The 16,943-nt window shown below is 40.1% G+C and overlaps 1 protein-coding gene across 1 annotated transcript; it reads right to left on the bottom strand.

Moving 5' to 3' along the window:
• Positions 1–122: 122 nt before the first annotated feature.
• On the bottom strand, positions 123–12,031 carry ptpn23a (protein tyrosine phosphatase, non-receptor type 23, a). The gene is made up of 24 exons (XM_051720346.1): positions 11,821–12,031; positions 10,520–10,594; positions 10,038–10,165; positions 9,854–9,930; positions 9,685–9,734; positions 8,813–8,944; positions 8,621–8,701; positions 8,239–8,370; positions 8,081–8,128; positions 7,683–7,798; positions 7,455–7,534; positions 7,255–7,369; positions 6,990–7,055; positions 6,760–6,905; positions 6,220–6,525; positions 5,863–6,017; positions 5,609–5,760; positions 5,316–5,495; positions 2,350–5,158; positions 2,074–2,258; positions 1,870–1,974; positions 1,620–1,758; positions 1,423–1,536; positions 123–1,348 (listed from the first exon to the last, which is right to left on the bottom strand). The coding sequence occupies exons 1-24, from the start codon at positions 11,902–11,904 to the stop codon at positions 761–763; spliced, it is 6,063 nt and encodes a 2,020-aa protein (XP_051576306.1). The 5' UTR covers positions 11,905–12,031; the 3' UTR covers positions 123–760.
• Positions 12,032–16,943: the final 4,912 nt, after the last annotated feature.

Genomic DNA, 16,943 nt, shown 5'->3' with positions numbered 1-16,943 from the left:
TTTGTTTTTATAAGTCAAAATTTTCTCTGGTAATCGACAGCATGATACAGATAATAAAAGTCATAGAACTAGTTTTCATATTTCTCCATTTGAAGAACAAACACAAAAAGGCTACAGTATACTGACTTTTAAGATTTATTTACAGTGTTCAAAGAATGGCAAGTTAGAATCAACTCATAAAAATGCTATGATTTCTGAAGTGACTATTCAGAAATGTAAGTGTTTTAAGTATAACGAGTACATCAAGTCATATCAAGTAGTATTTTCATCACCAGCTTTGATTTGTCCCTACATACAAATTGCAGATCACTGTAGATTCAAGACAAGTGCAGTGACTAATAATATACAACCCACAGTGCGACACTGTGGGCAAAGGGCGAGCAGATAATGACAGAGCAACAATAATATGGATGTCTATCAGTTTTTATCACTCTGTATTCATTCTCAGCATTTTTGGTTTAAAAGAGCATAGGCCCACTAAAGAAGAACCAAACCTCAGGCACCTTACAGGCAATCACAAAAACCATGGCATTAGGAGAGCATGCTGAGTGACGACTGGATTTACAGAACGTAACCTGAAACAGCAGGATCAAGGCCGGAAAAGCACTGAAAGAATCTGAAAAGACTTATCAGGACACAAGAAGACAGACTAACACAAAATGATGAAGACAAAGAAGCATAAAAATGGAGTAGTTTGGACAGGGTTTAGAAAGAGCTCACAGAGGAATGCCTGCTGGAAAAAAGATAAAGTTGTGTTGTTTCAGCTTTTGTTGAGTGTCCAGAGAGGATCCAAGCTACTAAGCGGATCGTCGCCCTCTGGAGGCCCCTGAAGGCCTTTGCCCTCCTGTGGATGAAGGAAGCTCTGTTTGTTGATCCGCGGCTTGCCTCGATGGCTGCTGTCGAGCGTGAAGGCTTCAGGTGTGAGAGAAGCCAGCAGGTCCAGAGATGAAGAAGTGGGCGAAGAGGGGGCAGGAGGTGCTGCTTCAGTAGACGGATGGTGATTTAAGATGGGGGAGGCAGGTGTGGACCCAGTGAACCCATTCCCTTGATCACTGGGAGGTGACAGTGTCTTGCCTGGAGAGGAGGTGCAAGAGAGGGGAGAACTGATGGAGTCAGGCATAGTCTCATAAGAAAGAGGGTCCTGAGAAGGTTGAAGTGACATATCTGTAGGTTCTCGGTCCCATATGCTTGGCACTTCAGAAGCAGAGGGCATCTGGTCTTGGGTGGGCTCATGTTCGTGGTCAACACTCGGTGGTCGAATGCTTAGTTTAGCTACGGTGGCCTGTATGGAGCTAATAGGCATGTCTGCACCAAGAACAATGTCTGTAGATTCCTGTCGGGAGTATGACTAGAAAGAAACAGAACATTTGTTAGACAGTAACAGTGTTGTTATATTTTTAAAAAAGATAAGAAAAAGGTCACCTTCACTACAGTGCTGTTTGGGGTCTTGGTGCAAGGGGAAGTTATGATGCCATGGCGCTGCAGAACCTGTTCTGTGTGTTTTAGTACGGCTTCATAGCAGAATTTGAGGTGAAGCTGTGGAGATTTTTTTAAAGAAGTTCCGTTATATTCTGTCAGACGGAGACTAGATGCAATAGCTCACAAAGAGTAAGAATTACTTTTTCTTGCAGCATGTTCTTCCTCTGCTGCCTCATCTTCCTCACCAGCTGGATCAGGTCTGGTATACCATTGCCAGCCTCAATTTCTTGAAGTGCTGCATAAAGAAGGCAGAAGGCACCAGTACGACCAACACCAGAGCTGAAACAAAGACAAAGATGGTACATATGCCTCCTGTCTACTTTCTTGTCATTATCAGTTTGTTTATGTTAGTCTTCTAAAATGTCATTCATGAATATAAAAATATGGTACCTGCAATGCACTACAACTGGAGTGTGTAGTGGGCGTTGAAGTAGGTAATGTCCATGGACTTCTTGGAAGAAACGGATAAGATTGCTTTTGCTCTCTGGAAGACCCCTTTTTGGAAAAAATCAACCAAAATGAGTTAGAAGTCTTTTGAGGGGTAGCCATTTTTAATGTACTGAATCTGAATATATATGAAGAATGATTACTTACAATTCAGGCCAAGAAGTAAACTGTAGGTGAATGACAGTGCGTCTCAGACTCTGGTCCCGATACTGTAGTCCTATCATACGCTCTACATGGGTGGGAGTACTCTTCTGGGTGGTCAGTGTTAGAGTGATTGGTCCCTGGGCAAGCTGTTGCCCCCTCTCCGATGGAAAGTACAGCAACACCTTTTGCTGAGAATAAAATAAAACACTGCAGATTACTATAAATGGTTTCAAAAGCTAGCAAGATTCATCCTGCAATAGGTCACGGTATCATATTTACCTTTTCCAACTCTTGCTCTGACACAAGCATGACAATTACAGACACCTTTTGCTCATAAACCATTAGCCAGAAGTCGGCTGCAGTGCCAGTAAGAGGGGCCTGTGTTGCAATGAGGCGGGGGCAGTATGGAGACAGGTCTTCAATGAAGCTAGCGTTAATATAGTCATCTTTACCGGAACGCAAAACAACTCGATTGGAGTCATAAGGCATCACATCCTGATGGCGGTTCTTCATGGTATAGCAGCGAGCAATGGCGATAGAGAGTTGCCGAGTATCCTTCTCCTGCTGCTCCTGCAGTTTTTTCCATCGAGCGTCAAGTTCCGACAGACCTCCCTGCCCTGATGGACGCTCCAAAGATTGGACTGTTGACCGAAATTGCCCCAGCTCTGTGCTGAGCTTTGAGACCCTCTCTGGTGCTTGGTAAGGGTCACCCTGGATAAGTCTCACACTCTCTGCTTTTTTTCTGTGATGCTCTTCTTGAGGATCAGCTTTGGTGGGTAGTAAGACATTGGCAGTGTCCTTGGTGCCTCCATGCTGGCTCTCTGGGCTGGAGGATAGCAAGTCATCAGTACTAGAGTTCTGGCGCTGAAATAGGGTGGGGTCAGGTGGAGGCATGGGACCAGTGGGGGTTGGGACTTTTCCTGAGGTCTGCGGTAGAGCTGTTCCTCCAACTGGAGTGAGAGTAGGAGATGGTCTCTGGGTGACCATACTTAGTGATGGAGGGCCAGGAGAGGGAGAAGGTGATGGGGCAGAAGGCAGCACTAGGGGCTGTGGGGCCCCTGGTGCTCCTGAGGATGGAGGGATCATGCTTTGAGAAAGAGACTGGGGCCCTGGGGTGACAGCTGCTGAGGGATGCTGCATTGTTCCAGTTGGTATGTTCCCACCTTGTGGAATAGCATAAGATACAGGGCCTCCCGGGGGTAGCTGTTGTGGGGCTAAAGGCTGTGAAGTGGGTGGCTGGGATTGAGGCTGTGGAGAGGCCACAGATTGGTTGGGAACCATAAGGACACCTCCTATATAACTCATAGCTGCAGAGCCAGGAGGAATGGTCTGCTGAGGTTTGTAGATATTGTGGGGGAGTGCTGGAGGACACTGCTGGGGAATGGTGTGAGGATGGGGGTAGTTTTGGTGCTGTGAAGAAAGTGTACTGGGGTGCATATGTACCTGTGATGAGAGTGGGGCATGGGGTATCAGAGGTTGAATTTGAACAGTAGCCATAGGAGGAACTGCTGAATATGCAGGTTGAAGGTTAGACTGATTAGCAGGGAGTACTTGGGATTGGGAGCAGTGAGACAGTGATTGGGAGACTGGGGGCATTTGTGGATGAGAAGGGGGTGACATGTGAGTGGATGGTGGAAGCATTTGTGGCTGGTGGGGAGGAGGCATATGTTTTGAAGCAGGAGGTACTTGCATATTTGGTGCAGAGGCAAAATGATGAGAAGATGGGGGTATTTGAGGGTGAGGAGCACGGGGAAACTGCTGATTGACAGGGAGTGTTTGAGGCTGGGAAGCAGAGGGAATTTGTTGATTGACATGGGCTAAGTGTGGCATTGACACAGGAGGCACTGGCTGAGAGGACGAAGGTATTTGCGGATTGACGTGGGGTAAGTGTGGCATTGACCCAGGGGGCACTGGCTGGGAAGATGGTGGCATTTGGGGAGGTAAGCCGTGATGAGGCATTTGACCCAGGGTGACAGTGTTAATTTGTGGTGGTTGGGTATTCTGCAAAAACGAGACGGGGGGATAACCCTGATGGGGCTGCACATGGCCAGCTGAAGCAGAGTGCATATTGGATGCAAACTGTCCTTGGATTAAAGGTTGCTGAAAGTTTGGTGGTCCAGGTTGTCTTGTTTGGGCTATGTAGTGAGGGAATTGAGGCTGTGTTTGCTGTGAAGGCTGAGGCCCAGTCAATGGTCTGGGCATTTGCTGTTGAGCTGGTACAGTTGGATAATATGGCTGTGAATGGCTTTGACCACTTTGCTGAGCAAATAGCTGCTGAGAATGAAGTTGGGGCTGTTGCTGAGGGGTCGGAATTGCCTGTGGAGGTTGGCTGATGGGAACACCAGGCTGTTGCATGTACTGAACATGGGGTGTCATATGACGTGCAGCTGTATATACTGATTGCATGGGAGGTGGAACCAGTTGGTGCGAGGCAGGGGGAGGCATGGGCTGGTGTGGGGTAGGGGAAGGCACAGGCTGGTGTTGGGCAGGGGAAGGCATAACTGCCTGGGCAGATGCAGGACTGTAGCTAGGAATAGGTGTCTGCACACTATCCACCGTAGTGGTGGAAGGTCGGACAAGAGTACTGGGTGGGCCAGATTGGTTCTGTGATGTTGGAGGGTAGTACCCGGGCACAGGCTGTGGCGGAAGAACCTGAGGGTTGAGCAACTGTGGATTGGGCAGCTGTGGGAACTGCTGCCGAGGCAGAGGAGGTTGGGGAAGATTATGACTAAAAGTCTGAGACAGGTGACGTGATGGGAAGTGGGAGATTTGAGCAAGAACTTCAGGAGGGGGAAAATTTGGGGGAAATCTGGGTGATTCGTAGATTAAAGATGAGCCAGCTCCAGGCCAGTTCAGAACAGAGCTAGCAGTGGCCCTGGAAAGTGAAGGAGGATGACTAGAATGTGAAATGGTAAATTCAGGAGGCATGCTGCGTAGCTCTTCAGGTAGATCCCCACCAAGGGCTAGGATAGCAGCAGTTAGCTGGGCAAGTTCAGGGTCATCTAAATTGGCAGGATCCACACTTTGGCCTTTCTTCTGGGGTGGCTTGGGAGCAGTGGGTCTTTGGGGAGCCTTTTTTTTTTGTTCTCTGTCAGACAGTAAGCCGAGTTAAATTAGAAGAGCTGTGCAATTCAATTAGTATGCATTAATCAAGTATGAAAGAAGAACACTCCAAGTTTTACAGTTTATGTGGAATAGAAATATATGAATGAGTAACATGATTTGATTGGTGAAAAACTAGTTACTTTTCCGTAATAACTTGTCTCTCCTCCTTTCGGGCCTTGCAAACTGTTTTGGCTCTTTCCAGTAAGCGAGAGGCTTTGGCTTCCAAATCTTCATAAAACTCTTTACCCTCTTGAGATTTCTTCATAAGGTCTTCATATGCCTCATAGGAGGCCACAAGCATCTGTACAGTGCTGTTCCATCTAAAAAAGTTAACAGACACCAATTATATTCATTAGAGGTGTTTCTCTAATGGAAAGCAACTTGATCGCTCATGATAAAGTTCAACACTTAAATTATATCACTCGAGTCTTACTTGTGTTCAGTTTCTGCCAGGCCTTTACGCACTGTGGCATACTGGACATTAGCCTCTGTCAGTGCCTTCAGGATATTCTCCTGAGCTGCCAGGTTTTGATCAATGTATACTTTGACCTGCTCGTATTTCTTTAGCTGCTCCTCAAACAGTTTCTACAAGGAAGTGAGTGAGTGATCAATTAACATTAAACTATAATACACAGTTCCAGATTTCTGATACAGTCTCCTTAAAACATAGTCATTCAAGGCACACACCTTCATGTCAGTGCGTTCAGTTGTGACCAGAGCAGTAGTGATGTCGTCCTGCTGGATGAGGTCCCTTAGCTGCTTCTCCAGGGAGCTTCGTTGGTCCCGCATCTCTTGCACTTTAGCCAGAATCCTCTTCATAGTCTGGAGGCCTGCCACCTCATCTGAAAATAATGAAAATGATATCTCTCATAAATATATATAACATGATTTTCAGTGTGTTCAACAGCTACCTGTACTCTACAAGGTTCATGTGTTGCAAACCTTGGCCTCCTTGGTAAAACAATACTTCTCCTTTGTAAATTTGTCTAAATGCTAAATTACAATAAGTGAACCTTGAACCTTATGACATCACAAAACACCCACCCTCACTAAGTTGAGGCCTTGGCAATGCCTCTCTAAGAGTGTCCAGCGGTCCACCAAGGAGTCTCAGATTGCTGATGTGCAGATTCATGGCCCGATGAAGTTCTGTGTTGGTGAAGCTGGCTTTCTCGTGAGCTTCCAAATACTTCTCCAGGTCCCTTCGCAGCTCAGCCAGGGTTGAGGGCCATTCGGGTACAGCCTGCTTTCCGGCAGCCTCCTCCAGGCTTCGCTCCCCTGCTTCATCATCATTCAAAACATCCCGAATCTCCCGTAAAGAGGCTTCTACATCAGTGAATACACCTGACAGGACTGAGGACAAAGGAAGAGGGGAGAGATTCACACCATTTGAAATTAGATTTTAACAGTATGTGGAGCTGAATTACAGACTTTCTTGAAGAGGTTTTTTAATAGTTCAAACTCAATTTTATGATAGAGAGGCGCAATTTGATGTAAGAATCAAAGCTTTAATTACTGATATAAAATAAACTAGCTTTAAAAAAAAAAAAGTACAGTTCCAGTGGTCTGTAAAGTGACGCCACATACCCTGCATTGACTGGATGAGGTTTTTCACAGTATCAGGTCTGACGCTCAACGCTGCACATTTTTCCATAAGCACAGAGGGAATGTTATTATACATCTCCATGTTATCCACTGAGTCTGGGTCCAGACCGAGAGAGTCCATAAACTGTCTATAGGAACATTACATCTGAGACATCTAGATACATACGGTCTATGTGTACATATATTAAATATGTTAAGCTGATTGCACTTACTCTAGTGTCTCATTCTTGCTGTCTATTTTTGCCATGACATCCCGTAACAGCTTGGCCTTCTCTTCACTTTAAATTTGACAGAAAAAATATGAAAATTGCCATTAAAATATAACACAAGGGAACTAACAATCATCAGAATGGAAACTGAGAGTGACACAAAATATGTGTTGAAGGGTTTTATTTCAGGCAAACTTTATCTTTTTTTATTTATTTTTTAGGTTTTTGTACGTAAAATGTGTAAGAATAGACAGAACTTGAAACAAACCTGTACAGAGAGGAGGCCTCATGGGCAGCCATGGGCACCAGCTTCGCAAAAATGTCTGGGCCAGTGACACTAGGGTCTGTTGGGTTCACAGGCAGGGCTTTGACCAATGGGGCACCTGTTAAGCAGGAGAGAGTCAAGAATCTTTTCAATGACATCTCCCAGCAATTATCACGTACTACAATGTATGGAGGTCAAAATACCTTTCACTGAGGTCAACGTATCCAAAGATGGCACAGATTCATGGTAAATGAAGTCATTGTCTTTCTTGGCAGAATTAAATCTAAAATGAGAAGTGACAAATGTTTACTGGAACTTTTTTTTTGTTGTTTTTAAAGGGGAATAATGACTTAAGGTAAGGAAATGTCATAAAGTCAAAATATGGATACTAACCATATTTATAAACTATCATATACATTATGTTCACTTACTTTCCCCCAATGACATCCATGGTGAATCTAAGGGCTTCCTGTACACTGTCTGGCTGACTCTTAGCCAACTTAATGGCCTCATTGAGTTTGTCTATTGAGCTTTGTAGGTAAGCAACCTGTTGAAAAAATGATTAAAAATGTTACATTAGATGCAAAGGTTTGCAAACCACCTGGTTCTTTCTGGTCAATTTCATCCTCAGATTAGTTTTAATATCACAGTCTGTGGTTTCAACCAGACATGGAAGCTAGAAGAAACATTAGTCTCACTGCTATTCCTAGAAAGCCTATGACTCTTTAAATCACAAAAGGTAAGGTCGAAGCTAGTTCAATATGTCAAAGACCACAGATGGCCACTAACTGAAATGAAAGAGAAAAAAACAGGAAACACAAGGTTTTACCCTCTCTCCATACTTTTGCTGCTCTTCAGCCTGTTTTCCCATGTGCAACTGTTGATAGAAAGAGGATTTCGTATGAATGGCTTTGAACAAAGTCAAAAACTAAGGAGACCAACATGCTTTGTTGTTGATCCAAGCTCAGCTTTAATAAGATCACTCACATGTGCAATTGCAGCAAAGTAGTAAATCTTCATTTGCACTAATTTCTTCCAGTCTTTCTGTATCTTTCCCAACATTGAGGCAGTTTCAGAGTTCTCCAGAGCTCTGCATGCCTCTTTGTAATAGTCCACTACCTGAGAAGGCGGCAGCGAAGATGCGATCAGATATTATCATCATTCTGCAAGCAATTAAGGCATATATAGCCATGGGCGTGCTAGTCTAGAGCACACCTTCAAACCATCACCTTGAAATATGTGAAAACCTGTCAAGATTGCTTGTAAATGATTTATATTTAAAGTTTAGTGGTAATACTAAATGGTAAACTAGCGACCATACTTCCAGCAGGATGTTTTGACAATAAACGAAATAAAAAAGTTGGTTTACCTGTGCACTTATGCGAGCAACAAGGAAGCTCTTCCTGTTGTCTAACATAGATTTTTCCAACAGGCACTCTTGAGCCTGACCCTGAAAAGAACATTTGGAACTTTTACTTTAGCCATAATCATAGTGGAGTACATGTGAAAAAATGAATATGAGTCTTCATATGAGTGTATATGAGACAAACAGAAATTATACCAGCATGAGGTTGATGTTGAGATTAAGGATCTGGTGGCTCATGTCCACACTGAAGTTGTGGCTGAAGTGATCTCTCAGGTAGTTAAATGCTCCAGCTGAGCATTGGAAGTGTGTGCAAGATACTTTCATTCCCTAAACAATGAGGGAAAAAGTCAGAGTTGGCAACCTAGAGAAAAGTTGTCTGAATTACTGTAATTATAAGTTCCTGACTAGAAAAAAAAACACTTTTTTGAACTTGAGAAAGTGGAAATTTGTTGGAACATTTACAAACTGGTTTGAAATCTATGAAAATTCTGACTTCTCCCACTTGACATTTGTCACATCATGTAAAAACAAGCCAAAGCAGATAAGGTACTTCATTGGTAGCTACCTCTACATAATTATGTTTGATCCTTGCTATAACATTACTATTGATATTTACTATAATCTAACTATTGATAATTTCTTAATCATACAGTCTAATTTGATTATATTGGATACGGCTAAATAGGGTTTTCATTTTGTGGTTATGAGTGTTAAAATAGAAACAAATAATTTCTCAGAGGACACGAACAGCTCTGATTAGAATCTCTGAATCTTATCTCAAGCCACCTCCACACTAATACACTTTTGTTTGAAAACTCACTGATTTTGATACATTTACGCCTCTCATCCATACTGGAAAGGTGTTTCCTCCACAGAAAACAGAGACTTACGAAAACGCTCTCCATAACCATGTACTTTGGAACAATGACGTAGGAAACTAAAAAATTAGTTTTCACACTTCAAACGAAATAAGGGTGGACTCAAAATCACAAATATTCCGACATGATGTGAACATAGCATTAAATCACATGAGGTTTCAATTGGTTCGTCTTCTCATTTCAGCTCACCTCTTCGGACACCCTGTTGTCCATGGCTCCCAGCATTGAATGCAGTGCTCCTACGGCATGAGAATCATGACTTGAATTAGGAAACAAGCCTGATCTAGAACAATACTCTCTCAACAACACAGCAGCTATTTCAATCAATGACAATGCAGCCCATTTAGTACTAACTCACCCAAATTATAAAGGATGCAGGCTTGCTCATAGCAAATGTCATCATGAGTCACTGTCTTCCCAGAAAATATCTCTGTCCTATTTATTAAAGAAAAAGAAATGATAGGGGAAGTTGTTAAAATAGAATGAATTTCAATGAAAGCAAGTACATGAAAGGATCTTGTAGGTGAGTTTGGAGCCCTCACCAGGAGACAGGGACAGCAGCGTCCTGCCCCGATCCAAGAGGCACGCGACTCTGCAGATAGTGCAACTGCCCGAAGTACTTCCGTAAGGTACTGCATCCTTCAAAGTCTCGTGTGACGTTCACAGCACTCTAGAAGTAGAATGAGGATAAGAATGATCTACCTGTCACTCAACTGGTAAAGCATTGTGCTAGCAATGCCAAGGTCATCTTTTCATTGCATGATCATTTTACCACGTTTAAATCCATTCTGGAGAATTCCACAGATTTCCTCCCAAAATTAGTGCATTAAATGTAAAAAAAAAAAAATACCTGCAAATTTAATCTTGGCATGGTCATGGGTTTGATTCCCAGAGAACACCCATACTGATTAAACATTTACCTTGAATCTACAGAGTCAAGCATTTTCCAAATGCATTAATCTAAATGTAGTGTAAATAAATGTAAATGAAGTCAGGGCTTAGGCTCATGCGACTCAAGACTCACCTGTCGCAATAGCTCCAGTTTCTTTAACTGCTCATTGTAATTGTCAGGATCTTCCCCATAGTTTTTCAATATGAACTGAGAAAAGGGAAAAAGCAAGGCATAATTTCAGGGAGTTTACGCTCAGCACAAAAATGAATACATTGGATTTACACAATGGTGATTGAAACTAACATGATTATTCAAGACAATGCAAATTAAAAATTCAAGCTCTATGACGGAGCCAACAATCAATCAATAGCAGATGTCCCTCTCAAAACATTATTAGATTAATTTCAGTCTTGTTTACAGGCAACACTTTAACCATAATTACCTAATAGGCTATAAAATAAACAAACACCTTTTAATAAGGTTTTTTCCCTATGGCCTAGTTTGTTAGTGATGGATCTGATAACTAGCATGAGGCAAACTGAAAAAATACCTGACTTCCTGGAGGATTTTGGGGAAACGGAAATATGTTTTATGTCCTACTCTAAAGATGTAATTCAATACAGAACAGGAGGAATAGAGTAAACAATATTTACAAAGGGACTGTGGCAATTGCATAGGAACAAATAATCATAATAAGCAAAAGACATGCAACCATGACTCACTGCAGCTGTTATTATCTAGCAGAGTGACGATGAAACCCATAAATAGCTAGTTTTTAGGTTAGTAGGTGACCAAATAAACACAGGTATGTTTTTCAGATCTTAAAAGAGATGGGGGTTAGGGTTAGAGAAGCCTCTGTCATCATTTCTCACCCTCATGTGGTTCCAAACTGTATGACTTTTCTTCCTTCCGTAAAACACAAAAGGAGATGTTAGGCTGAATGACAGTCCAAGTCACCATTCACTTTCATTGTATGGAAAATAAAAGCAATGAAACTGAATGCTGACCAAGGCTGAGGCTGTCAGTTCCTAACAGTTTGCCTCATGTCTTTTTGTGTTCCACAGGTCAACTATCCCTTTAAGGTCATGATTTGTCAAGTTATATTGGCTAGACAAATGTATATGAAGGTCGACTCCTACTTGACATCAAAAGAGTCGAGAGTCGTGTTTAGTCCGGACAATTATGAACAAGATATTTAACATAATAAGGTAAAAGTGCATCTTGTTTACAACGGTTTCATGAAGGTTTCCACCCACTTTTGTTCAAGAATAATAGAATCAGGCCAGTTAATTAGGCATAAACAACATCAAGGACTAAAACTGGATTTTAAAGCAGATAATCTACAATAAAAACGTCTTATTTTGTATATTTTCACTATGTATTGTATAAATGACAGTAGTGTTTGGCTCAATCAGGCCTGTCTGATACCTCACCTGTTTGACAGTCGGGCTGAACTGAAACTCTCCAGCCTCTTTCAGATCCAGCCAGATCATCGGCATTCGCGGCACGGCCTCCATCGCAGCCGCCGATTTAGCTGAGCCGACTAATGTAAAATAGTATTATAGCGTTCAAGCACCTGGAAAGATAAGTGTTGGCGTACTGTTTTGAATTTTACTGCCTTAAACGACTGTATCATGTATCCATTTACACCCATACAGGAAGCGATAGCTGTTTCAGGAAGTGACGTCATGATTTGGATTCTGATTCTGGGAAATGTAGTTTTCATTTTTCAACCTTTTGACAGCGGCTAACTCAGAAAAGGACCCCCTAATATAACAAATACTAGATTGTATCAGTAACACTATAACTGGTATAATAACTTAAATGAATAACATAAAAAAGCTAGCTATTCAACACATATTCAAATGCATCTCTTTCTTTCTTTCTACTCGGACTCCATCTTCACCTTCAGCATGTCAATTCAAAGTACTCCTGTTCTTTTAGAAACTTTAAAACAACTACAGCTGAAGAATTCAGACTTTATATTGAAGGTACTGTATGTTACATTGGTAAATATTATAATCAATCATATCAATGCAATTACATTCATATTTGACAGATGTATGATCTGTTGTACATTCTTCAGAGTAAATGCAATTTTTTGTGGTCCTAAATAGATTAATCTGGGCCCACAACATTCATGATTATCGATGTGTCTTAATTCTCACTTTTCATCATTGCAGCTGTGATACTCATAACAAGGTGGGTTCTTTCTTCAGTTCTTGTTTTGTTTATAGCTGACAATACTAATGGATTTAGATACAACCTAAGAGCTCTGGCGAAATACAGAAATCATCTTACAGTAAACTGGTTTAGGGAGTGTGTAGTTTTGCATTTTGTGTAGCTGGAGGAGAGAGAAAATTATGTTGTGTTGGTGGTGGAGACCAGATAGTTTAAGTGGTTTGGTCTGTAAGTTGTTTAACCAACAAAAATGTTTTTGTATTAAACATTTATAGTATTGTTATTATTTATGTATTCAGTTATATATTTATAACATTAATAAATTGTAAATAAATAATAATTAATAAATTCTGCAGTTAATAACCTACTGTAAATACACTGTCGGACAAAAATTTGGAATAATGTACAGATTTTGCTGTTTCAGAAGGATATTGGTACTTTAATTCACCAAAGTGGCATTAAGCTGATCACAAAGTATAGTCAGGACATTACTGATGTTAAAAACAGCATCATCACTATTTGAAAAAAAAAAAAAAGTCATTTTTGATCAAATCTAGACAGGCCCCATTTCCAGCAGCCATCACTTCAACACCTTATCCTTGAGTAATCATGCTAAATTGTTAATTTGGTACTAGAAAATCACTTGCCATTATATCAAACACTGCTGAAAGCTATTTGGTTCATTAAATGAAGCTTAACATTGTCTTTGTGTTTGTTTTAGAGTTGCCACAGTATGCAATATACTGGCATGTCTTAAGGTCAATATTAGGTCAAAAATGGCAAAAAAGAAACAGCTTTCTCTAGAAACTCGTCAGTCAGTCATTGTTTTGAGGAATGAAGGCTATACAATGCTTGAAATTGCCAAAAAACTTTCATACAAAGGTGTACACTACAGTCTTCAAAGACAAAGGACAACTGGCTCTAACAAGGACAGAAAGAGATGTGGAAGGCCAGATGTACAACTAAACAAGAGGATAAGTACATCAGAGTCTCTAGTTTGAGAAATAGATGCCTCACATGTCCTCAGCTGACAGCTTCATTGAATTCTACCCGCTCAACACCAGTTTCATGTACAACAGTAAAGAGAAGACTCAGGGTTGCAGGCTTTATGGGAAGAATTGTAAAGAAAAAGACACTTTTGAAACAGAAAAAGAAAAGGTTAGAATGGGCAAAGAAACACAGACATTGGACAGCAGATAATTGGAAAAGAGTGTTATGGATCTTAACCCCATTGAGATTTTGTTGGATCAGCTAGACTGTAAGGTGCATGAGAAGTGCCCAACAAGACAGCCACATCTATGGCAAGTGCTACAGGAAATGTGGGGTGAAATGTCACCTGATTATCTGGATCTGGATAGCTGTCATTGCTGTACGTGGAGGATTTTTTGATGAGAACTCTTTGAAGTAGTTTAAGAAGTTCTGAAAAAAAATTGTAATAGTAATTTTTCACATTATTAATGTCCTGACTATACATTGTGATCAGTTGAATGCCACTTTGGTGAATAAAAATGTATTTCCATAAGAGCAAAATCTGGACATTATTCCAAACTTCCAAACTGCTGGCAGTGTATAGCTCTATCTTTTAATGAGTAGGAAAACAAAAAATCAAGGACAACCAAAGGAAGGAGACAGAACCCAGGTTTGATCCTTAACAAATTCTCATTGCAACACTCTGCAAAAAACACTGCAAAATAGATCTCTTTGTAGAACTTATTTTACATCATCATCAAGGCTTAGTGTTTTATGTAGTTATATGTTCTATATTTATGTCTCAATTGTAGGGAGTAAAAATGGCAAACACATCAAAAAATGTCTTGAACTGCATTGATTTATAGATTTAATTTTCTTTATTAATTCCATTTCCTCATGCAATTATTCAGAAAATCTACATTAAAAATAACTGGAATTATTAACTAGGTATTACATCAGTATTTCTAACGAGAGGAAGAAAGATGACTGTTATATGTGACCATTATTTGTTAAGACAGCATATACAAGTGCTTAATATCTGTGCTATATGTTTGCTTTAGATTGACACAGTCACTCACAAAGACCACACAAACCTACAGAGAACAGAGGATGTGCAGCAGGATAAAGAAATACAATATGCGTCTGTCAACATCAAACCTAAAGGACCAGCACAAGAGCGAGTGTTCAAAACTCAAAACACTGTAGCCACATATAATATTTAAGTATGTTGCCACATATAATATACAGTATATATCATATTATACATCTTGTAATCTAACCAGTAATTATGGAGAGGTTTCGCCACATTTGACTACAGTTATACAGTATGCTTACTAGGAAATAACTTTGATAGTGAATGTGAAAAATTAATTTCACATTTGTGTGATTTTAATGCCTTATGAGGGTTTTTTTTTTAATCTTTTATTTATCGGTCTACCAGGACGGAGCATCAGTGAAACATGTCTATAGTACAGTGACCAATGGAAAGATTCATATTCAACAGAGAAGATCCAGTATATGTACAGTGGCCCCAAAAGGGGTTTGGACACTCAAGCCACACTTAAAATATAAAACTAGGTGGCATTTATTTTAAAGAAATACAGCACAACCACCACATTTCACAAAAAAAAAAAAAAATATTTACATACAGTATACTTTTCAAAATGCAGACCAAAAATACTCGGACACTGTTTGTATGTTAAACATTAAACATAGTTAGTTAATGTGACAAAATTACACCTGTGATTACTCTACTAGAACACCTGTGCATACCTGAGGGGTACTGGCTTCATACATCCACTAAAAATCACTAGTTAAAGGTGCACTTAGTAATGTTTTCCTCATAAAAAAAATAATAATAATAGTTTTGCTTCAAAAAAATAAATTATAATTTTGATAAAATCATGACCACTCACATGAGATGAAGACTCCAATCATACAGTATCAGTAACTTATAAAAGCTGTTTTATGATTGCACAAACAGATAGTCCCAACTCACAACACTGGTTCAGTCAGTGTTGTTGTGTCGTGTCAGGCTGGATGGGGCACTCAAAACAAACAGAGTACTTATAGTTTACTTATAGTATGGCTTACTTATAGTTGTCTCTGCATATTATGCTGCGATAGGATCAAGTATTTTAACACCAAAACATTTACACACTTCAGCTTTAAAAGTCCTTGAAAAAAGGCTCAAAAGAGTGAAGTTAGTTCTGAGAAAAGCTCTAACATCATTTGTTTGCATATGACACTTACTTTAATAGTTTGTTTTCTAATGCAATGACATTCATACATTTAAACTGTGACTTAAAGCTGAAGTATGTAACTTTTGCAGTTTTAAAATACTTTCTCCTTATCCCAGCTTAAAGTTGCTGTACGCGATTTTAGCCATTCTGTAATTTCCACAAACTGTGCTGTTGGATTAGCCACACCCCCTTTTACCAAAACTCTGCACTCCAAAGATAACAAATGAGCTTTATGGAGACCGACACAAGCAGAAACTGTTGCCAAAAACAACTGCAGCAAAATTGCGCCCTCAACTGACAACTATTATGAGCAGCATGGCATAAAAGTGGCATTATGCCTCAATAATTCGCTGCAATTTCAATACTATGTGAAGGTGCAAAATGATTGACAGGCAGAAAGCGTCATTGTCCACAGACCGTAGACACATATTTGCTTGCTGTTTACAGTGTCTAGAGATGTCACGGATACTGGTGAGATATCTCAGGACACTTATTTCATTAATATCTTTCAGGGAGTAGTAAAATTGTTTGCATACCTTTCCATGAAAAATCGCTTACAGCACCTTTAATATGCAGATACAAGTAAGCAAGCCATTTATAGGCTAATTTTCTCAAAAACTGCAAACATTGTGTCTCTGTGGAGCTATAAAAATTCCTGCGTTTGTTTTGAGAGACCCGTTTAGACCCGCCCCAACGACATTACTCAACCAATGGCATTAACTGGAGGCGGGGCTATTTGTTTGTTCGCTTAACGGCAGTTGAGGGGTGTATTCAAAAAGCTGTTTTGAAAACATTGTTTATTTTTGCAATTCCATTCAGGAGTGCAAGTGTCACAGTAATTACATACTTCAGCTTTAAGTGTCCAAATACTTTGATGTCCAAAAACATTTTAAGGACAACATGTTTTTTGGGGTCAAAGTTTTCAGGCAGTAAATGAGAGATGTGAGCAAACCCAAGATACAATCCAAGATCACAGAACAGTTTAACAACAGGGGTAAATTCAATCTAATACATTTCATAAAAGATAATTTGTAAATGATAAAGTGGAAGAAATTAATTAATTTAATTAAAATGATCTAATTAATAGACATTCTGGAAACAAACAAAAAACATGCTTATTGACACATTGTTTAATTTATTATTTGTTTATTTAATTATATTAA

Source organism: Myxocyprinus asiaticus, chromosome 16 (genome assembly GCF_019703515.2).
Source record: "Myxocyprinus asiaticus isolate MX2 ecotype Aquarium Trade chromosome 16, UBuf_Myxa_2, whole genome shotgun sequence".
Lineage (NCBI taxonomy): Eukaryota > Metazoa > Chordata > Actinopteri > Cypriniformes > Catostomidae > Myxocyprinus > Myxocyprinus asiaticus.
The sequence above is the reverse complement of the archived record's forward strand: the minus strand, read 5'-3'. Positions and strand labels throughout refer to the sequence as shown.